Source organism: Chelonia mydas, chromosome 4 (assembly GCF_015237465.2).
Source record: "Chelonia mydas isolate rCheMyd1 chromosome 4, rCheMyd1.pri.v2, whole genome shotgun sequence".
Taxonomy (NCBI): Eukaryota; Metazoa; Chordata; order Testudines; family Cheloniidae; genus Chelonia; species Chelonia mydas.
In genome coordinates this window covers 45,809,122-45,833,446 of record NC_057852.1, presented here as the reverse complement: position 1 = coordinate 45,833,446, position 24,325 = coordinate 45,809,122, and the positions used below count along the sequence as shown (strand labels likewise).

The 24,325-nt window shown below is 41.7% G+C and overlaps 1 protein-coding gene across 6 annotated transcripts in view; it reads right to left on the bottom strand.

Moving 5' to 3' along the window:
• Nucleotides 1–24,325, bottom strand: part of LOC102944152 (UPF0462 protein C4orf33 homolog) — a 61,199-nt gene that overhangs the window by 32,487 nt on the left and 4,387 nt on the right. For 3 of the 6 annotated variants that reach the window (XM_043545585.1, XM_027821629.2, XM_037897209.1), the window contains 4 exons: nt 19,244–19,304; nt 15,654–15,702; nt 6,960–7,159; nt 397–678 (listed from right to left, as the gene is read on the bottom strand). In XM_043545585.1, the coding sequence (XP_043401520.1) occupies nt 591–678; nt 6,960–7,159; nt 15,654–15,702; nt 19,244–19,304 (398 nt within the window). In that variant the 3' untranslated portion in view covers nt 397–590. Of the gene's footprint in view, nt 1–396; nt 679–3,952; nt 4,490–5,076; nt 5,483–6,959; nt 7,160–15,653; nt 15,703–19,243; nt 19,305–24,325 lie in introns of those variants that run through there. The other 3 variants (XM_043545586.1, XM_043545587.1, XM_043545588.1) reach the window with 3 other exon arrangements.

Genomic DNA, 24,325 nt, shown 5'->3' with positions numbered 1-24,325 from the left:
AAGTCACACTGAAATATATTACATGGTAATCTGCAAAGTCAGACTCCAAACCAGAGAAGGGAAAAAATTCCATAATGGCTATAATTAGACAGCCTTCAGCTGCTAGACAGGGATACTTCTCTCCCACACCCACACTAGGAAGTGGCTTTTGTGACTACAGAGCTTACCTGGGCTAGACACTCTTTTCTTGACTGCACCACTAGTGTCTAGCTTACTATTAGTATCATTTGTATTTCATAGACAGATCAAAATAATTTAATTGGTTTCTATTATCTTCCTAAAACACCTCTTATAAAGTTAAAACATGCCTTGAAAGAGTGGTTAAAACACCCATTATCCCCTTTTTATCATTTAAAGGTTAAAAAGAATCAATATAAAACAAAACATGATCAAAAGAAACAGCCTCTTAAATTATTTATTTTAATTGCCACATCAATTTGAAGCTGTGACACAATACAACTTAGTTCCAGCAATTTGAAAATATACTTTTAAATAATTTGAGGGTAAGGGTGTTTTGTTTGGGTTTGTTTTGTTTTCTAATAACTGTGTTTGTGATTTAGAGAGTTACTTGATTGTAGACACTGATTAAGCTATTTCCATAGGTCTGATGCAGGTTGCTCCCAGTTCTCTCCCATAATCCACTTTAGACTGAACTTTTTGAAATACTCCAGACGATGGCTATTGGTGAGAAACAGGCATAAAAAAAAAGCAACTTGTAAGTAAAGAATACAAGTTTCAATACTCACTTTAATAATACACTTCAAAATGAACAGTTTGCTTCAAAGGTGAGCTGGAACCAAAATCTGCACTCAGAACACCACACACAATCACTGGACCCTATACTTTCGTGCACATAATCATTTCTGGGGGTAAATATAGTAGATGCTATTAAAATCTTGACAGTTATTGCAGTTCAGTATTCACTTTCACAGCTCTATTTGTGGGATTCCCTCTCTTTTGAACAGAAAAGATGACAAATGCTCTAGTCATTGTAACTCCTGCAAGCAGTAAATGTCAATATTTTAACTATGCCAGCTGAAATAGTATTTCAAGGTCAAATTACTGAGGACACAAATGCTGCTTTTGCTCTCACAAATCAAATAGATATCAAAAAACTATCATTTGTGCCCACAAATAATTTAGCACACAAAATTGTGACCAAAAACTTAAAGGTCATTTGGCTGACAAAGCCAAAAAGAATTAACTCATTCAAAGGCTGCTCCCTCTAACTTATATCCAGCTACCTCTGGCTCTAAGACTATGGGTATGTCTACACTACGGAATAAGGTCGAATTTATAGAAGTCGGTTTTTTAGAAATCGGTTTTACATATTTGTGTGTGTGTGTCCCCACAGAAAATGCTCTAAGTGCATTAACTCGGCGGAGTGCTTCCGCAGTACCGAGGCTAGCGTCGACTTCCGGAGCGTTGCACTGTGGGTAGCTATCCCACAGTTCCCGCAGTCTCCGCTGCCCATTGGAATTCTGGGTTGAGATCCCAATGCCTGATGGGGCTAAAACATTGTCGCGGGTGGTTCTGGGTACATATTGTCAGGCCCCCGTTCCCTCCCTCCCTCCGTGAAGGCAAGGGCAGACAATCGTTTCGCACCTTTTTTCCTGAGTTACCTGTGCAGACGCCATACCACCGCAAGCATGGAGCCCGCTCAGGTAACCATCACCATATGTCTCCTGGGTGCTGGCAGATGCGGTACGGCATTGCTACACAGTAGCAGCAACCCATTGCCTTCTGGCAGCAGACGGTACAGTAGTACAGCAGACGGTAGCCGTCCTCGTCATGTCCGAGGTGCTCCTGGCCACGTCGGCTGGGAGCGCCTGGGCAGACGTGGGCGCAGGGACTAAATTTGGAGTGACTTGACCAGGTCATTCTCTTTAGTCCTGCAGTCAGTCCTATTGAACTGTCTTATGGTGAGCGGGCAGGCGATACGGATTGCTAGCAGTCCTACTGCACCGTCTTCTGCCGAGCAGCCATGAGATGTGGATGGCATGCAGTCCTTCTGCACCGTCTGCTGCCAGCCAAAGATGTAAAAGATAGATGGAGTGGATCAAAACAAGAAATAGACCAGATTTGTTTTGTACTCATTTGCCTCCTCCCCCATCTAGGGGACTCATTTCTCTAGGTCACACTGCAGTCACTCACAGAGAAGGTGCAGCGAGGTAAATCTAGCCATGTATCAATCAGAGGCCAGGCTAACCTCCTTGTTCCAATAAGAACAATAACTTAGGTGCACCATTTCTTATTGGAGCCCTCCGTGAAGTCCTGCCTGAAATACTCCTTGATGTAAAGCCACCCCCTTTGTTGATTTTAGCTCCCTGAAGCCAACCCTGTAAGCCGTGTCGTCAGTCGCCCCTCCCTCCGTCAGAGCAACGGCAGACAATCATTCCACGCCTTTTTCTTGTGCGGACGCCATACCAAGGCAAGCATGGAGGCCGCTCAGCTCACTTTGGCAATTAGGAGCACATTAAACACCACATGCATTATCCAGCAGTATATGCAGCACCAGAACCTGGCAAAGCGATACCGGGCGGGGAGGCGACGTCAGCGCGGTCACGTGAGTGATCAGGACATGGACACAGATTTCTCTGAAAGCATGGGCCCTGCCAATGCATGCATCATGGGGCAGGTTCATGCTGTGGAACGCCGATTCTGGGCTCGGGAAACAAGCACAGACTGGTGGGACCGCATAGTGTTGCGGGTCTGGGACGATTCCCAGTGGCTGCGAAACTTTCGCATGCGTAAGGGCACTTTCATGGAACTTTGTGACTTGCTTTCCCCTGCCCTGAAGCGCATGAATACCAAGATGAGAGCAGCCCTCACAGTTGAGAAGCGAGTGGCGATAGCCCTGTGGAAGCTTGCAACGCCAGACAGCTACCGGTCAGTTGGGAATCAATTTGGAGTGGGCAAATCTACTGTTGGGGCTGCTGTGATGCAAGTAGCCCACGCAATCAAAGATCTGCTGATATCAAGGGTAGTGACTCTGGGAAATGTGCAGGTCATAGTGGATGGCTTTGCTGCAATGGGATTCCCTAACTGCGGTGGGGCCATAGACGGAACCCATATCCCTATCTTGGCACCGGAGCACCAAGCCGCCAAGTACATAAACCGCAAGGGGTACTTTTCAATAGTGCTGCAAGCTCTGGTGGATCACAAGGGACATTTCACCAACATCAACATGGGATGGCCGGGAAAGGTACATGACGCTCGCATCTTCAGGAACTCTGGTCTGTTTCAAAAGCTGCAAGAAGGGACTTTATTCCCAGACCAGAAAATAACTGTTGGGGATGTTGAAATGCCTATATGTATCCTTGGGGACCCAGCCTACCCCTTAATGCCATGGCTCATGAAGCCGTACACAGGCAGCCTGGACAGTAGTCAGGAGCTGTTCAACTACAGGCTGAGCAAGTGCAGAATGGTGGTAGAATGTGCATTTGGATGTTTAAAGGCGCGCTGGCGCAGTTTACTGACTCGCTTAGACCTCAGCGAAACCAATATTCCCACTGTTATTACTGCTTGCTGTGTGCTCCACAATATCTGTGAGAGTAAGGGGGAGACGTTTATGGCGGGGTGGGAGGTTGAGGCAAATCGCCTGGCTGCTGGTTACGCGCAGCCAGACACCAAGGCGGTTAGAAGAGCACAGGAAGGCGCGGTACGCATCAGAGAAGCTTTGAAAACCAGTTTCATGACTGGCCAGGCTACGGTGTGAAAGTTCTGTTTGTTTCTCCTTGATGAAACCCCCTGCCCCTTGGTTCACTCTACTTCCCTGTAAGCTAACCACCCTCTCCTCCTCCCTTCGATCACCGCTTGCAGAGGCAATAAAGTCATTGTTGCTTCACATTCATGCATTCTTTATTCATTCATCACACAAATAGGGGGATGACTACCAAGGTAGCCCAGGAGGGGTAGTGGAGGAGGGAAGGAAAATGCCACCCAGCACTTTAAAAGTTTACAACTTTAAAATTTATTGAATGACAGCCTTCTTTTTTTTGGGCAATCCTCTGTGGCGGAGTGGCTGGTTGGCTGGTGGCCCCCCCACCGCGTTCTTGGGCGTCTGGGTGTGGAGGCTATGGAACTTGGGGAGGAGGGCGGTTGGTTACACAGGGGCTGTAGTGGCAGTCTGTGCTCCAGCTGCCTTTGCTGCAGCTCAACCATACACTGGGGCATACTGGTTTGGTCCTCCAGCAGCCTCAGCATTGAATCCTGCCTCCTCTCATCACGCTGCCGCCACATTCGAGCTTCAGCCCTCTCTTCAGCCCGCCACTTACTCTCTTCAGCCCGCCACCTCTCCTCCCGGTCATTTTGTGCTTTCCTGCAGTCTGACATTATTTGCCTCCACGCATTCGTCTGTGCTCTGTCAGTGTGGGAGGACAGCATGAGCTCGGAGAACATTTCATCTCGAGTGCGTTTTTTTTTTTCTTTCTAATCTTCACTAGCCTCTAGGAAGGAGAAGATCCTGTGATCACTGAAACACATGCAACTGGTGGAGAAAAAAAAAGGGACAGCGGTATTTAAAAAGACACATTTTATAAAACACTGGCTACACTCTTTCAGGGTAAACCTTGCTGTTAACATTACATACATAGCACATGTGCTTTCGTTACAAGGTCGCATTTTGCCTCCCCCCACTGCGTGGCTACCCCCCTCAACCCTCCCCCCTCCCTGTGGCTAACAGCGGGGAACATTTCTGTTCAGCCGCAGGCAAACAGCCCAGCAGGAATGGGCTCCTCTGAGTGTCCCCTGAAGAAAAGCACCCTATTTCAACCAGGTGACCATGGATTATATCTCACTCTCCTGAGGATAACACAGAGATAAAGAACGGATGTTGTTCGAACGCCAGCAAACATACACTGCAATGCTTTGTTGTACAATGATTCCCAAGTACGTGTTACTGGCCTGGAGTGGTAAAGTGTCCTACCATGAAGGACGCAATAAGTCTGCCCTCCCCAGAAACCTTTTGCAAAGGCTTTGGGAGTATATCCAGGAAAGCCGCGAATGCCAGGGCAAAGTAATCCTTTCACATGCTTGCTTTTAAACCATGTATAGTATTTTAAAAGGTACACTCACCGGAGGTCCCTTCTCCACCTGCTGGGTCGAGGAGGCAGCCTTGGGTGGGTTCGGGGGGTACTGGCTCCAGGTCCAGGGTGAGAAACAGTTCCTGGCTGTCGGGAAAACCGGTTTCTCCGCTTGCTTGCTGTGAGCTATCTACAACCTCATCATCATCATCTTCTTCGTCCCCAAAACCTGCTTCCGTATTGCCTCCATCTCCATTGAAGGAGTCAAACAACACGGCTGGGATAGTGGTGGCTGAACCCCCTAAAATGGCATGCAGCTCATCATAGAAGCGGCATGTTTGCGGCTCTGACCCGGAGCGGCCGTTCGCCTCTCTGGTTTTCTGGTAGGCTTGCCTCAGCTCCTTCAGTTTCACGCGGCACTGCTTCAGGTCCCTGTTATGGCCTCTGTCCTTCATGCCCTGGGAGATTTTGACAAAGGTTTTGGCATTTTGAAAACTGGAACGGAGTTCTGATAGCACGGATTCCTCTCCCCATACAGCGATCAGATCCCGTACCTCCCGTTCGGTCCATGCTGGAGCTCTTTTGTGATTCTGAGACTCCATCATGGTCACCTCTGCTGATGAGCTCTGCATGGTCACCTACAGCTTGCCACGCTGGCCAAACAGGAAATGAGATTCAAAAGTTCGCGGTTCTTTTCCTGTCTACCTGGCCAGTGCATCTGAGTTGAGAGTGCTGCCCAGAGCGGTCAAAATGGAGCACTCTGGGATAACTCCCGGAGGCCAATACCGTCGAATTGTGTCCACAGTACCCCAAATTCGACCCGGCAAGGCCGATTTAAGCGCTAATCCACTTGTCAGGGGTGGAGTAAGGAAATCGATTTTAAGAGCCCTTTAAGTCGAAATAAAGGGCTTCATCGTGTGGACGGGTGCAGGTTTACATCGATTTAATGCTGCTAAATTTGACCTAAAGTCCTAGTGTAGACCAGGGCTATGTCTACACTGCAGCTGGGAGCAAGCCTAGGAGTTGGGTGGCTAGGCTGAGTCTCCATGAGAGCTACAATGTCCACACAACTATTTTTAGCATGGCAGCTGAAGCCCTATCTACCTGGGCTGTGAGGCTTGCTCCCCAGCTACAATGTAAAGACACCATAAGAAACCTTTTTGGCAAAGATTGCTGCAGTTTAGGGACAGCATAGCTGTGTCCTGCTCTGGGGTCAGGAGAGAGGGTGGAGTAGGAGCTTATATAGTAGTTCTATTCTACCTGAGTATTTCCCTGCATAGGGGGAATCCTCACATACTGGAACAAATGACTTTATGTCCGCTTTGCATCCAGAACAGCGCAAAGCAGCCAGAGCAGAGCTGCAAATCCAGCCCATAATTTTAAAAAAATCATGACCCATCTGGGACAAAAACGCCAATGGAGACTTTGAAGGGACTTTTTTGCTTAAAATCAAGCACCTGCTTAGGTGCTTTGTTCAACCAGGGCTTTGTAAATTAGTACTGGAAACTTGAATTGGATCCATTAATGAACGGGGAAGAACTAGTGGAATATGCTCTCTACAGTTTGTTTGCATGTCACGGTATTATATTTCCTCTAGTATATACATTTCTCATAATTGTGAATGAAAAACACTTTTTAAAAAGGAAGTTCTGTATTCTCATCAGCTGAAATGTATTTTTTCAGATTATAGTCTGCCTCTGCTCTAGGAGTTTCATCTAAACCCTATTAAAGTAAATGAAAGGACTTCCATTTCCAGACTTCAATGAGCTTTGGATTGAGACCCAAAAGGCAGTTTCATAATTCCTAGCTGTGTCACGCTGAAAGTATTTTTCACCACATTACACTGCAGTAGGAAGGATTTCCCAAATTCGCTGTATTAGTCGTCACAGACAAAAGAGAAAACAAGCATAAATAAGATACTGATTTTGTACTCACAAATTAGGCCCCTGTCCTGGTTCAATATCCTCTCTAGGTATTGGATAAAGTGCCTCATATGTTCTTCCAATTCCAGACCCATGGATGGCGTAGGAATTCATCTTGTCAACACCAGGTGGGAAATACCTCCAAGGAATAAGTGCTGTGCCATTCCATTTGTTCCAGTTTATGTCTGCTTTAAATATCAAGTCGAGTCCTTTCTTTACACAGGATTAAAAAAAAAAATCAAAATGGCATCCTTGTTATTTAAATATAAAATTAATATCACTAAACATGTTGAACTAAGGCACCTTCAGACAAACATGAGTGTGTTTTTTAATGATCTAGATAATAGGGAATACTTATAAATGACACTAGATTTAAGAGTCTGTTAGTATTTCCATTAAAATATCAATTACTATTTCATAATTATTTATCCATAATATATGGATTATTTTATCTCTTTCTAGTAATAAATTTGACATATAAATTTAGAATAATGAAAACAAAGACAGCTGAAGATATGTTCATGCAGCAAACAATGTAACTGCATATGGAACAGAATTCTTGTGTATTACTTTTACAAGTAGATACAAGTGCAGGTGTTGTAATACAAAACACAACTGAATTCTGTCACAGAAATTGACATTGATTAGTTGGTGTCATTTTAATTGACTACCTATTTTCTTTCTCCAAGCTGTAACGTTAATAATGCACTTCAGAAGGAATGTAATGCTTTTGATAAGGGGAACAGATTCTGCTAATCTAATCCTCAATAATCAATCCCTGCAGGACCATATAACCTCATTTCTTGAAGGATGCACAGATGAAAAAGTGTATTTATATTTTAATATTGAGGCAGAATCCCTGGGTGAGTGGTGCTGTCCATGTGCTATCAAAATATTTCCAGGGTCCCAGCTGTACTGCTTCACTTGGGTTACACGGCTGCATAGTTCTAATGGAATAGTGCTGCCATAGTCTGTTCTACTATGTTTTCCTCAGAACGCCAGGTCTCCCTTCAGTCTACCATGTAAAGGAGGTATATATAAAAACTGATATAGAATTTCTATAGGGTTGGTGAAGAAGTGATGCATGGAGAATGCCTCGCCCCTACTTCCACCTGTTTCTAACCCTGGCCCCGCCCTTCCCATGTGCAGTTCCCAAGTCCCATGGAGGAAGGGGAAGAGGTAAGAGGACAATGCCACAGAAACAGCACTCTCCACTTACACTCCTCTCCATGGCAGAGAGCCATGGATTTATTTTATTTATTATTTCCTCTGCCTGTGGAGATGAAGATGACAATTTGGAACTCAGGTTCCTTATTCTGAAGGCTAGAAAATAAAATAAAATCAGAGCCAAAAGAATAAATTTCTCACAAATGTACTATATATATATTCTAAGGCAGGGGTTAGCAAACATTTTTAGAGGGAGGGTGAACTATATTCTAACACACAAATTGTACCATTTCACCTCCAAATCCCAATTCCCCTGCTATTCTCATTCCCACAGACCACTTCCCTCCTATTTGAGATGGCACAAAACACTTCCCTCACATTTTGAGAAACATAGGTCTTTGACAACTACAGCAACCACTTATGTGGAAAAGTAACATTAGGAAGTAAAGCAAATACAATTTGGAAGCTGAAAATGAAAAGAAGCCAGCACAATACACCCAGCAAGCTCTCCACAGACCACCAGCCAGTGCTCCGGGGACCCAAGTTTGGGGACATCTGTTCTAAAGTGACAACGATTGTGAAACAGGTTCACAAACCCCTTTTCAGTGGGACACTGATAGTGTATTATCTTTTAGTTGTTTTTAATGATACTGTAGGTTGAAAACTTTTTCACTACTTCCCATGGCTGTGTCATTGCTAGGTCTTTTGGGTATTACATAGCAAGTTTATATACCCTCCAGAGAGTGTAGCCCTTCTCTGCAGATCATTCAACACTCTTTCTGGACAATACTACTTTCAACTTTTCTACTCATCATCTGTACAATGGTCTAATAAAGTGGTAACGCATTTGTGTGTGCGTGCATGTATTCTTGGATTTATACATTATGCAAGGCACAGACTGTTACCATTCAAAATAGTCAGTAGCTAACGGCTTGCTAAAGCAGGGTTATACTCACTCTTATTATGGAAAGGTACAGAGTGAGGTTAAAGCCAGCTCCCATTCAAATTTGAGCTAAAAATCTTTAAAAGCTAAGGAGAACAGTGACTGCAGTTGAAATTGGATGAAAGTCTAAGAAAAAAGAGTTTGTGGAACACAGTATATCTATTGTCCCCCTGATTATTGCTGAAAGATTACAAGTAAGCCCATTAATTACAACCAAAGCAAATTCTCCTTCAACTTGACAGGCAGCCCTTCCACTTTTAAAATCTCTAAAAGCTTTTAAAAACTTCAGTTTCTAAAATAACTAGATTTTTCAAAAATCAGGAGACTCCTTGACTTGATGATTAATCACTTGAATGACTTTCAGGATTCAACACTGTATGCATCAGAGTTTTACTTATTCTTTTTGAAAGGTTCAATCATTTCTACAGAAAGCTTCAAATTTTTGACCACTTTACAGAATACAATAGAAAATTATGTTCTCCTGTAAAATTATATAGGATATTTCAAAAGCCTATAGACAGGATATCATTCTCTATTGAATTCTGTAGGTTTTTACTGTAATTTCTATATAATCCTATTATCTGGGCAGCCACTGATAGGGTTTTTTTCTTGTGACAGTAGCAGCCATCAGAGGTACTGATGAAAAAATCACTCTGACCTCCATGTACAATTTGAAGACCAATAGCCATGCAGCCATAAGAACATAAGACTGTATGGGGTCAGACCAAAGGTTCATCTAGCCCGTATCCTGTCTTCCGACAGTAGCCAATGTCTGGTCCCCCAGAGGAAGTGAACAAATCAGGTAATCATCAAGTTATTCATCCCCTGTCGCCCATTCCCAGATTCTGGCAAACCTTTTCACTACTTCCCATGGCTGTGTCATTGGTAGGCCTTTTGGGTATTACACTTACCCCTACACCTTGCCTCTTAAGCCATGTCCACAACACAAGAATAACAGAATTTGGTCGACAGGAAGCCTACAAATTGGCAGTCATAGTGTAGAATCTGGCTTAGCTACTAAAGGAGTAGAGAACTATCACATTCCTGTCAAAATAAAGACCCATTGGGAAGTAACTGCAGGAAAGGACCTTGGAACACATCCAGAGGGGTGGGTGGCAAGGAGGGCTGCTGATAATTTATCGTTAAGGGTATGGCTGACTTAATTTGTGTGACCATGTAATAAAAGGTGCTAATATAATGTACATATGTGAAAAAATGTTACTCTGAAATTTCCTGTCCTTTGTATGTGTAATATTCTCTGCTTAACACTGCCTTAAATTAGGTTTGTTGGGAGTATTTTTCATTTACACTGAAGTACACAGGGCTCTATGAGAATTTGTTTTTTCTCTTTTCTGAGAATCTTACCATTTGTGGGTATTACTCATTGGCAATTGAGAAATCTATTGCTATGACTGATATTGTGGAACTAGCCATGCTCATTCATGTGGTCACTGACTCTGATGCAGAGAGAATGAATCCCTGCATTGATTCCTTAAAAGAACACAATAGCAAAAGGTCAAGATATTTTGATGCTCTGAAGTAATTTTTGTCAGTAAAGAAGATTTTTCAGAATACATTATCCTCAATTACAACTGACTGGGCCAAGTCAATGAAAAGAAAATATACTGAATTGTGTTGAAAAATAATCATAACTCTTTATATTTCCATTGCATCATTTCCTGGTATGCCTGCATTGTACAGAAATTGAACTATGATTCCATGACTATAGTGGATTTTAAATCAACCTGACATTGGAATTTGAAAAAGAAATATGTTTTAAGTTTGCTACTACGCAGTCCAGATTTCTATACATGCCATTGTATATTGCAAACTAATGGACTGTAGAGAATGCAATACTATTCTTTTGTTTATTGGACTAGTCTTTACAGAGCAGGGAATCAAGTCAAATTATGTTCTGTCTTTGGATGTTCATCTTGTCCTTTAAGATGACATGACGTGAGGAAGAATAAATAGGCCATAATCTGATTACTCTTGCACTGGTGTAACTCCCTTGACTTCAGTGGAGTTACTTCTGATATATGCCATTGTATGTCAAGGAATCTCAAGCCCAGTGACTTTTCCTCTTCAAACAAACAGAACCACTTGTTCCTAAAATCAAAGTAGTTTGTTTCTCACTGCTGGGAAAAGACCAGTATTGTAAACAGGAGACTATAAGCATAGCAATATGCTGTTCAGTTAAATTTTTCAAAACATGAAAAAGTAATTTCTTTATTTCCCCACCCTCTCACATTTTTAAATGTTCATAAGTAAAGGAACACTATCAAATTGAACATCAGTTAAACGTAGTTTCACGTACAACATCCACCTGAGTCCTACAGTCAGTGTTTATGGTTTTAAAATTCATACCCTTGGTTTTGAAATTTCTCTCTCCCCTGTTACCCTGTGAAAGACCCAAACATAACTGGATGATCTGATGAACTATCTGACTCTACAGGGGAAACAATGAAACTGATTATACAGGTCAAGTATGTACACAATAAACAATCCGACAAAACAAAAACAAGTCTCACTCTCTCTTTAGCCTCAGTTATAGTAATCTTAGGCGTTAGAATACCTGTAACAGGTCTGTAACAACATACATGTAATTTTTATGTTGACAGAGTCCCTTTTTACAATAGCAATCTCTGGACTGGTCATTTCCTGGAAGTGAAACACCAGTTGCAGGAGACAAGGGGCTACATGAACGTTAAGGCTCCTCACTCAGCTGGTCAATAACCCATCAGCCATCACTGCTTAAATATTAGCCATATTTCATTCCCCAAGGCAAGATCTGGGAGTTTTGCCATTTATTTCAACAAGAGCAGGACTGGGACTTTAACTACAAGAACGCTTTTTAAAATTGCACTTTACTCACCTTAAAAATCCTTTGTCAATACAGGAGGTGAACATTTTCTGATGAATTCTCACAAAGATACAGAGCCTCATGCTAAATCAAACATCATTACTACAGTGTATTGACCTTACAAAATCCATCTGCCAAAGATTTCATGCAAGACAGAAATCCTGTTCAACTCAACGGAAGCCTTAAGTGCAATGTTCAGTTAACTGACACTGTGAGCCAACAGTAGAAGTATATGTGCAACACAAGGATTTCAAGTGATATTGGACTGCTCAGTATTTAAATATTAATAAAAATAAATAAAAGGTCTAAAGTGACCTCAGTTGCTTACATAGTGTAACCAAAATTTGGATGTAAGAATGTGTCTAGTGGTAAATTTTTTTTATTATTAATTTGATAGTTACATCCATGGAACCAATTTACAACTGATTAGCAGGCATACAGGTATTACTCAAATAAACTGTACTATTACTATGATTTATGTTACAGGCAGTAACACAAATGATAGTAAATTTTACTTTATCCCTGATTACCACCAAGAAAAAAAAAAACAGCAGGGGAAGAGGATAAAGAGAGCAGTGATTGCAATTTGCAAACCTATCAGTAAAAAACAAAAGTGAAAATCCATTAATTTTTAAAAGATATTACAGAAATTTTACCATGATTATTCTAAATTTTTTTAAAATCATTTTTAAAAACAAATGACCTGTATTTAATCTTGAAGCTAGTATTCCTCAGACAGAGCCCTACCATGAAGTGAAATAGTTGGCAAAGTGAGCAACTGGGATAAAATGAACACCATTTTGCATTTTCCTAGGACTCATATTGAGAAATAACATTATTTTATTCTCATTGTAAAAAATCCTGTACAGTGAGAAAACATATTTTATAGTAATTTTTTAAATGTTTTCATTTTCAGAAAAGAGCCTTAGGGATTTTTCCTTTTTTAAAACATATTTTAACAATTGTTTTTATTGTATTTCTTTTTCAGCCACCACAAAGTAGTAAAAAACAAATTAAAATATAATGTAGAATATGAACATCAGATCCCTATACAATATGCACTTCCTGAGCTTAAGGAAGTCTGGAAATGTTACAGTGGTCCTTTCTGAAATGAACCAATCAAAACTAGTCTATGAGAGACAGATTTTCAAAAGTGCTCAGCTCCCATATAAGCACCTAAATAAGAGTCTAAATCTCCTTTAAAGATTATCTGCAATGGAGAGATATAGCTTTGTATCATTTTCTTTATATTTCATAAAGAAACTGAAAGTCTGGAAGGTTGTGAGTTTGTTTGTTTTTTCAGTACAAGCTGGCGGGGGTGGGAGGGAAAAGCACTGGTAAACTGATAGCATTCAGACATTGGAGCATGTATCTTACCCATCTATTTTGTACTGGACCCATTATTGTGATAGATCAGTAAACCTGATTAATTGAGATGGGAAGAGGTCTTTATTCAGGTTGTTAAAAATAATTTGTATTGTGTTCCTATTCATTAACTCGCCCTATATTACCTTATATCAACTGGGAAAAAGATTCAGCACACCTGTCAATTCATCTAGCGGCTAAGGGAGCTCCTAATACACTTTGAGTTACCCCACAAGTTTACCAACAACACCTCTTTAAAATTAAGAAGACAGAAAGAGACGAAATTTAATAGTGCAAAGTCATGCACTTAGGAACTAACAACAAGAATTTTTGCTATAAACTGGGGATTTATCAGTTGGACGAGACAGAGGCGGGGAAAGATCAGGGTGTACTGGTTGATCACAGAATAACTATGATGTGGCCACTGTCACAGCCAGGATACTAGACTAGATGGACTATTGGTCAGAACAAGTATAGCAGCTCCTGTTTTCCTATTTTCTTAACACTAGAGAAGGTTAGACTTTAATATTTCTAAGGTTAAAAACAGCAGGAAAAATATTAAAAATAAAGCAACACTTCTAGGTCTTGTCTATACACCATAAAGAGTAAAAAACTGAACAAACTCAATTTCTCTTTTCTTTTCAGGATCACCTGAACAGACTTTTCCATTGCAAACATTTAAAGGAAAACTATCAATATTCAGGGGTAGACAGTAATCTTACAATCCTCCCCTAATAATCTTCCCCAGGAACATTTCAGTTCTTTTCCTTGCTTCCCCCTTCCTCTAGCGGACAAGTGAACTGCACCATCCCTTTCTCTGGAGCAGCTCACTTTCCTCTGTGTGCCATCTCAGATGTGCTGGCCAACACATTGAGGGGGCAGAACCAAGACTCTGCCCACTCCCAGACCCTGTTAACCAATTATCCACCCCCCTTTACAGGAAGAGGAATAGCATCTTGGTGGTAGTTGCTCTTTCCTTCACACTATGAGCAGCAGGCACCATTTGTTCCCTTGTGTGAGTGCACAGCTAGGGTCAGGATCTGTACCTCACTTTTTCACATAGCTGAAAACAGGTAAATTATGTAAATCTTCACTCTCTTCACTCATGTGTGCCTATTTCTGCAATAACAACCTAGGCACCTAGTTTTGGGCATTTAGTTCACAATATTTTATGTTCTATGTCAAAGATTTCCAATCTGTAGGCTATAGAACACTTATTGGTAGTCTGTGGAAAGCTGGCTGGTCACTTGCTGTTGGATCTCCTGTTTGTTTCCAAATACTATAGTGCATTGGAGACCACTAAAAATGCATTCAATACTTCTCTAACAATACTCGCTATGTAGATAATAGCTGTAGTTTAAAGATTATGAACTGGATAGGTGGGGAGTGAAGGATAGTCCACAAAACAAATTCACTAATAATTAAGGCTACAATTTAGTCACAGAGGTCACGGCAGTCATGGATTCCGTGACTTCACTGGACCTCTGTGACTTCTTCAGCTTCAGCTGTCCGCAGCTGAAGCCAGGGCTGGAACTGGGGCTATGCTCCCCACATAGCCCTGCCATTGGGGCCGCAGCCGGGGCCGTGCGCTCCTGCCCCAATGCTTGCAGCAGGGCCACAGCCGGGGCCATGTACTCCTGCCCTGCAGCAGGGGCCACAGCCACAGTCATGCGTTCCTGCCCTGTGGCGTGGGCCATAGTTGGGGCCATTCGCTCCTGCCCTGCTGCGGGGGCCACAGCCAAGACTGTACACCTCTGCCACGCGGCTTGCACAGTTATTTTTAGTAAAAGTCAGGGACAGGTCACGGGCTCCGTGAATTTTTGTTTGTTGCCCGTGACCTGTCTGACTTTTACTAAAAATAACTGTGACAAAAATCTTAGCCTTACTAATAATATATGGTCCATCCTGTGAAACAGTTTGAGGATCTTTGTTCTAAGCTATAAAACCAGCCTGCAGAGGGAACACAAGCTAATTCCTGACCAGTAAGGTGCTGAGAGTCCCTTCTGTGAGATAATTCATTCAGAGGTGAGGAGAAATGGCACCATGCAGGAGGTACCTTGCAGAATCAAGCCCTAAAATCCCTGTCCCTGGAACTTTTCTGACATCACTGAGATCAGAGTAAATAAAGTAATAAATAAAAGACCCTCGTTCATTTGTGCTCCTTAAAACACAAAGATCAAAAATAATAATATTGCCAAGTGGAAAAACAGCAAAATTAGTGATGAAAGAAATCTTATTTTCTGAACAGCTATTACAAGCAACTGAGTACAAGGGAAAACACTATAACAAGTACTTAAAAAAAAAAAAAAAAAAAAGCAGGTTTTTGGTTTTCATTTCATTGTTAAATGTTTCTGCGGAACATTACTCACTTCAAAACAGTTTCCTCCAGAGAGCAATAATACAAGATGTTGTCCATGCCTAGCCAAAGATAAACATGAGAAAAAAAAGAGAATTTCAGTTATAATGTCAAAACAAATTCCATAACTAGCTCAGAGTCCTCCCTTGTAAAATATTGAAGAATTTAATTTAACATCTAATCTCATCTTCAACTAGTCAGAAGCTTGTTCCCTGAAGACTTCAGTCAAGTTGACTGATCAGTCCTAATTCCCACTGGTAATGGAAGTGACAAACATATGCATTCACACACTTTAAAGGCAGTGGTCTATTTTATCCCCATTAGAATAGATTACAACAGTGATCAGTTCAAATTAAAATGGTACCCAAATTTAAGTTATGTCTAGACACAGAGAATAAATCAAAACTTCATCATCTAACTTTTTTGCTACATCAGAAGTTAATTACTACATAGGAAAATCAATTTAAAGACCAGCTGCTTGGATTCATTTAAATAATGTTCATCACATTGTACATAATCTGTGATGAATTCTATAAACAAGTGCCCCAAAGATAGTGAGATTTCAACATCCTACCAGCCCACAATCAATGTAACATCTTGTTTCACATAGAGAGAGAGATATCTTTATCATTTATGTCAGTGATAAATAAATAACTTCCATTTACTCAAACCTCTGTTTACAAACTCAGTAAACAAACTCCCCCTTCTCTGTAAACATGAAGAATGTATGATTGCTTGATCTTTCAATAATTATATATATTTTAATTAATATGTTCTAGTTAGTTGTGTAGAGACCCATAGTTAATAATATAGATTGATCCAGATGTGGTGACAACTTGCAGCATATTGTATGCTTTTTAAAATGCTGTGCCTCTATGGATTTGATACAATATTTGCAGTGTTTCATTTACAATAATGGGCCCTGAACCTGTGAGATACTGAGCACCCTCAGTTCACGCAAGAGAACCCCATGAAATTTGAGGGTGCGTGGCAACCTGCAGAAGGTACTCAGCAACTCACAGAATCAGGCCCAAAATTTTCAGAATTAGGATTGAAGATTTTATGGGATTTTTAAAAGTATATACATTATTAAAATAAGTAAAATGACATACAAGGCATATTTCTATCTGGGTACTCTGGAAATAACAATAGAGGTTTGAATTAACGAACTTAGGAATAGAACTTGAAATTTGCGAACTGGACATCTAGAGTAGATTGTTTTCATTAAGGTCCAAATTCGCATACTCTTACTTACGCTGCGTAGTGCCACCAATAGCCCCACTGATTCCAAGGGGAATATTTCTGGAGTAAGTTACTGCTCATCATGCTTGACCATCTCATAGTCATGAATTGAAAAATGTATGCTTAAAGACAGATGAAATGTACATGTGCATGCAACTCAAGAATGCTCACTTTTGGAAAAATGGCAAAGAGGCAGCAGCAGCTGGGTTAACCCACCTCACACTAACATTCTTAGCTTTCACCATTTCATCCCCCTGATTTTTGTCCTACATTATGTGTTTTTAAGAAAGCTGAATGCCAGTGTCTCTTGTGGTTTAAATCTATATGATGTCTCAGAAAAATTAACATTTTTAATATAAGACTTTTGATCATTTGAACCTGCAAAAAAAAAAAAAATTCACAAAACCCACAAACACATAGGAACACATGGTCCTTGACTTGTTGCTGAAAGTTAACTGTAGGTCTGTAAGCAGTGGAGTGGTTAAGTTTTTACCAAGAATCTCCATATGTTACAAATAAAGCCAATAAAAATAAATAGATCACCATGATACACAGCATCTTCAGGGTCTAGATGCAATTATGAGCTGCCTAAGTATCAATCTGGTGGCTTCTGATAACATCTGAGTCTCTTGCCTGACTTCTAATGTGGTAATCTCTCCATTCCCTATTCATTATTTTAATTTGTAATATGGCACGTACTAAGATACATCAAAACCATAATTAGCACCCCCCAAGAAACAGGTAGTACTAGATGACTACCATTATTTTTTCTAGTAACAAACAATTAAATATTGCACTTAGCCCCTGAATTTTTTTTTTAAATAAACAACCCCACATTTATGACCAGAATTAATTAGTCAGATTACAGCTGGCTGCCAAGCCACAAGCAGTAAGAGTTCTAAATAAACCCGCCATTATGCAGTGTATATAAATGCCTCATTTCAAGAGCAGTACTATTAATAGTTTATATGAATCTTCACATTTTTTAAATTTAAAAAATAAGTGATTACACATTTGCTGTGACTCAGAAGCAGTTTTCCATAGGTGGGAAGGAATACAGGATATGTTCCATTAAGTGTAAATGGAGCAGACAATTTTTCTAATTAATAAAGATAATCTTTGAGTGACAAGCCAAGAGCTTTCATGGATGAACTAACGTTCTGAGTCTTTAGTCTCCCGGGTTTATGGGTTATGGGGGCAAAAGAATCCAAAGATCTCTGGGGCCATGGATGAGAAAAATTTGATAAAATAGCTGTCACTAGAACTGGCTGGAAAACAAGAATTCCATTTTGAGAAAAATGTTGAGGTTTTGACATTTGGTTCCATTCTGATGCAGAGCAAAACCAAGGTTTATTTTTTGCTGAGATAGAGAGGCCCTAGATTCTCCGAGCGGTTAGAGGCTAGATATGTTCCCTAACCACTGGGCTGTTTTGGGATCTCTCTTTCTCCCCTGCCCCTGTCCTGGACCTGAGAAACTCTCATCATACCCAATACGGTCTGAAAAAAGTTTGTTTCAATAAATTTGCATTTTCTAATAAAAAAATTGTCAAAGAGTTCCCGACCAGCTTTAGCTACCAAACTCTGGAAAACATTAAGATATTTTAACTCCTTTTTATATCACTGCATTTCCTTTTCAATAATTTCTCATTACCTATGGACTGGAGCTTTTCCTGTGTAATTAGCATTCTTTGTATGCCTAATTTAAGGCATAAAGCTGCTGGAATTCTCTGCAGCATAAAACAATGGCGGTGGGGAGGAAAATCCTTCCAGATTTATTCATACTATGGCCAAGCTGCTGCCTGCGTAAAGTTTTCTCTGTTCTTTACCTGTGTTACTAAGAGCAGAGGTGATGTTGGGAGTGCAGCGGGGGAGTCCTTTTACAAGATCCAAGGTTGCAAACAAATTACAACCTAGAATGTTGAGGTCCACATAATATGCACAGTAAGATATATGTAAGAGCTGGGACAGCAATGTACTTCAAATAGAGTTATCAAGAAGGGTGTAAAATTGGAATAAAGTTTTAACTACTCAAGCTAGCTTTCCCTACCCACTCCACAAGCCCTACTGGAGCACCAGTCCTGACTTGTCCTCTCCACGTGCAGCACCTCCATATTCCCCTCACTCACACTCAGGCCTCCAGTTCTCCCTGTCATACGTTACACCCATATATAAACTGGTTTCATTAAAAAATAGTTAATGCCTGAAACTAACGCCCCCAACGTCAATGTACAGTATGCCACTTACAAAAAACAAAAAAAGAAAAAAAATCAGCAATATCTCTGAACATAAAGGTTACAAAGAACAAGGATTTAGAGGAGAAACATCAACAATGCATCATCAGTATTACGAATCAAAACTTACGGGCAAAGTTCCACTTCGAGATAGTCTTTAGTCTCACTACTCAGAAAAAAGGATTCAACAACTGTAAAAAAAAAAAAAAAAAAAAACAATTCCAAGAATTAAGAAAGTTTGCACTTAGGAAAAGTGAATACCATAAGGCTACTGCCTGTGATTATATCCGTGGGATAGTTTCAGTCTTCACAGATAAACCACGTGTCCTCTAAATTATTCTTTTATTCATCTTTAAGATGTTTCGAGCATTGCAGAGTTGTGAGGATGGAAAGACTGTCTCAATAATGATTATTTTTCTCACATGACAAATACAAATACTGTCTGTGGTGGGATCTCTAGGCATATTGTGTAGTTAAACACTGATATATTTGGAAGGGGACAGATTTGGTATTGAAGGAATAGGGTAGACTGGTCTGCTTTGACCTTACCCCTAAAGAAACCTGCCACCAAAAGAAGCCTTTAAATAAAGGTTTACCAGGATTCTAAAAGGTTTCACTTGACTTTTTAGTGAAAATTGTGATTGTTCTGAACCAGTCTTCTCCTGCCTGATAAACACACTTTTGTTTGTGCATTGCAGCATTGCACTTTGTAATGGGTAAGCAATCCAAAATATGAAAGAATGCTACTGTTAGAGCTGGGCAACATTTTTTACAAAAAAGTTTTCTTGAGGAAAAATTGCCTTATTTAAAAATGAAGTTTTATTTACAAATTGTTGACATCTTCAGAACGTTCCTTTTCTCAAAACTTTTTGGGATATTTTTAATCAACTTTATTATCAAAAATCATCATCAACTTTTTTTCCTAACTAAAAACGTCATTTATGTTAAATAGAAATGTTTGTAAGATGCAAATGAAATGTTCATGTTCAGTAATGTTCAGTAAATGAAAGTGTTCAATTTCAAATGCAATTTTGATTTAAAAAAATCTGACACAGAGACATTCACAAACAAAAAAAAAAAACACCTTTAAAACCCTGCAAAATAGAAGATTTCAAAGTTTCTCAAAAAATAGTTTCTTTTTCAATCAGCTTCAGCCAGCATGTGTATATATATATATTTAAGTAATTTTAACTGCAAACCTTCTTAGACTTCTAGAAAATTAATATTCCAAAACACATTTATGTTCATCTGTCATCCAGTTGCTCCTAAATATAACTGTTTATTTTATAGGATTAATTTTAGCAATTCTTCTCGTACATACAGAGCATAATATTTTAACTCAGAGACTCTTAATTTGTTAACAAACTAAATATTTTTCATATCTTGACACAACTGATCATTTTGAGGCACACCCTAAAATGCACCAGAAAAAGGAGGAGGAGTCATTGAGATAGTTCTGTTCCCTTCCAACCTCGGCTGCAGAAGAAATTACACCTACCAAACAAAAACATTTGAGTGCATCCCAATGATCTGTGAGGCAAAGACAATAGAAAACTAGAGCTCCTAGTGATTTACAGACCTCCAGATGGAAAGCCTATCAACTTCCTGGAGGAACTTCTAGAGCTACTGTCCAGCATGGTATTGGAATCCCTCAGATTCCTTGTCCCCAGTGACCTCAACCTCCATATAGACAACGAACATGATACAGTAGTACTTGATCTCATGGTCTACATGGAAACCATGGGATTCTCCCAGGCAGGCTCTAGATCAGAGGTGGGCAAACTACGGCCCGCGGGCCACATCCAGCCCACAGGACCATCCTGCCCAGTCCCTGAGCTCCTGGCCGGGGAAGCTAGTCCCCAGCCCCTCCCCCGCTGTTTCCCCTTATCCACAGCTATGCCGCCATGCGGGCAGCATGGCTCCTACCTGCCCACCTTCCATGCTTTCCAATAAGCCTGTCCTGCTGCTCTGAGCGGCATGGTAAGGGGGCGGGGGGAATGGGGGTTGGGTAAGGGGCAGAAGGTCCCGAGGGGCAGTCAGGGGACAGTTGGATGGGGTGGATGTTTGCGGGGGGGACGGGACGGGACGGTCAGGAGACAGGGAGCGGGGGGGGTTGGATAGGGGGTGGGGTCCCAAGGGGGAAGGTTAGGGGCGGGGGGTCCCGGGAGGGGGCGGTCAGGGGACAAGGAGCAGGGAGGGTTGAATGGGTTAGGAGTTCTGAGGGGGGCAGTCAAGGGTCGGGAAGTGGGAGAGGGCAGGGGCCAGGCTGTTTGCGGAGGCACAGCCTTCCCTACCTGGCCCTCCATACCATTTCGCAACCCCGATGTGGCCCTCGGGACAAAAAATTTGCCCGCCCCTGCTCTAGATGCAGACATGCAAATGGACATATGTTGGATCCTATCTTCAGCCTAGGAGTGTATATTGTAGACAACAACATCATACCATTTTCCATACGATCATAACCTCGTCCAGACAAGATCATTGCCTTTCTTCCTTCCCACAATGACAGTGAGCATCCAAATGCTGATCCACCCCTGAAGATTCCTGAATTCTCTAGGTTTGCAACTCAGCACAAGAGGACAAGGCGCTGATGAGTTAGTACAACAGAACCATCACTTGATGTTCAGTACCACAGGGTGGCTTGAGACAAAGGCATCAGTCATAAATATAAAGGGAAGGGTAACCACCTTTCTGTATACAGAACTATAAAATCCTTCCTGGCCAGAGGCAAAACCCTTTCACCTGTAAAGTGTAGGATTCATAAAGGTTTATGCACTTGGCAACATTCAGGGCACACCTGGAGTGTTGTGTAGGAGTAGTGCACACACTGCTCCATCCAAGGGCATCAACCTTGGAATCTCGCCAAGATGACATGAACCGTGGGAAGCCTCTCAGGACTGGGCTCAAGGCCCGAGAGCAAGGAATGCGGTAGATAGAAATTGGTAAATAAGAATGTTAAACAAAGCCAGTGTATTCCTTTTATCTGTTGGAGAATGTAATGCGCGGGGAGAGAGAGAGAATAAAGGGGAAGGTGGAAAGCTGACAGGGAGAAGCCCGTTAGCAGAGACCAGCCTGCTTGCTTGCTAAAAGCTGTGTTCTGTCTTGTCATTGAACCGCCACAGTAAAGGGTTAAGAAGCTAAGATAACCTCGCTGGCACCTGACCAAAATGACCAATGAGGAGACAAGATACTTTCAAAGCTGGAGATGGGGGGGAACAAAGGGTCTGTCTGTGTGTGCGATGCTTTTGCCGGAAACAGATCAGGAATGCTCTTCAGATATCCTCAGAACTTCTGTTAAGTTAGTAAGTAATCTAGCTAGAAATGCGTTAGATTTCCTTTTGTTTAATGGCTGGTAAAATAGCTGTGCTGAACGGAATGTATATTCCATTCAGCACAGCTATTTTACCAGCCATTAAACAAAAGGAAATCTATATGACACACCCGTTCACCCAATTTGACCAAGAAGATCACCTTGATTCACAGATTAACCACTATAGAAGTCGTGCATAGGCAGAAAGTTAGAATGCCCATGGTACAAAAAGACACTTTGAATCCACCCACCAGCAGCACAAACAACTCTTACAGGACTACACCACAGCAATAAGGAGGCAAAATAAGCCTTCTACCCCATGTAATCAATGCAATCAATGCAACAGACTGATGCCCACTACTAATGGAAATAGTCATTGCCTCCTTCAGAGACGTATACCTATCAAGCTTCTTGAAAACACGTAATAGTTCATTTGATACTTAAGCCATCACTTGACCCTGAAAACCTCACAGCTAACATCCCATTTTCAACCTCCCATTCCTAGACAAAATAACTGAGAAAGTAGTAATCAAGCTCCAACAATGCTACATAAACCAACACCTTGGAAGACTCACAAGCAAGTTTCAGACAACGGCACAGAACATAGACAGCTGTGGCGATACTAAGAGATGGCATTCTTATGGCCAAGATTTCTAGGCTAGTATTGCTGTACCTCTCTATAGCTTTTGATAAACTGGACCACAAGGTACTGCTAACACTCCTACATGCAACAGCAGGAGTAGATAGACCAGCACTACAGTGGTTCCAATTGTACCTCTCCAGAGGAGCCCAGAGTGTGGTGATGGTTCCCCCACTCTGAAGGCCCTCACCTGTGAGGTCCTACAGGGATCCATACTATCCCTGCTTCTTTTTAATACCTACCTGAGAGATAGTGAGAGGCCATGGGTTCAGCTGCCAACAGTATGCTGATGACACTCAATAATATACCTCATCCTCAAGTGATGCAGCCACCACCACTACTCAAGTGTAGAACACCTACAAGAAATCAGCTCTTGGAATAAGAGCAGCTGCGCAAGCTGAACCCACGCAAGACCAAAGTGGTGCTCAATGGAAAGGCAAAATGCTATATAGCTGCGGTTTTCAAACTTTAGCAACCTGGAGGACTCCCATTTTGATTTAAAATTTTTTGGGGATCCTCAAAGCCCACAGCTCAACCCCAGGCCCTGCCCCCACCCCACCTCTTCCCGCCCCACCTCTTTCCACCCCCTCCCCTGAGCACCCTGTCCCCACTCCTCCCCGTCCCTCCCAGTGCTTCCTGCATGCCGTTGAACAGCTATTCCCTGGCGTGCAGAAGCACTGGGAGGGACGGGGAGGAGTTGATCAGCAGGGCCAGTGGTCCCGGACATGATTCCTCCCCTCTCCCCCAAGCATGCCCCATCCCCCCCCCGCCCCCCGTCCATCCCAGCGCCTCCTTCATACCTGAAGCCACTGAACAGCTGTTCCCCAGCGTGCAGGAGGCACTGGGAGGGAGGGGGAGGAGTTGATCAGCGGGGCCCAGGGACCCCCTGGAGTATCCTCACAGACACCAGTTTGAGAAACGCTGCTATATAGAACTATCATACACACTTTCCCAGTCTTCCATTGAAAGTATAAAGTCCCCATTCATCAAAGTGGTGCACAGGCTCACTGACTTTTCATGAAATGTGGATGACCAGGCAGCTTCAGTATTTAAAAATGCCTTTTTTTTTTTTTTTAAAACCTCCAGCTTCATTCTTTCCCCACACATACATAACACCTGGCCAAAGTGATCCATACATTCAACACCTGGTAGATGGATTTCTGAAATTCACTGTGTATGAAGCCAAACTTGAAGATCATGTACAGGCTTCAGCTGGTACAAAATACAGCTGGCTGCGTCTCCAGAATACAGTCCACCATAAG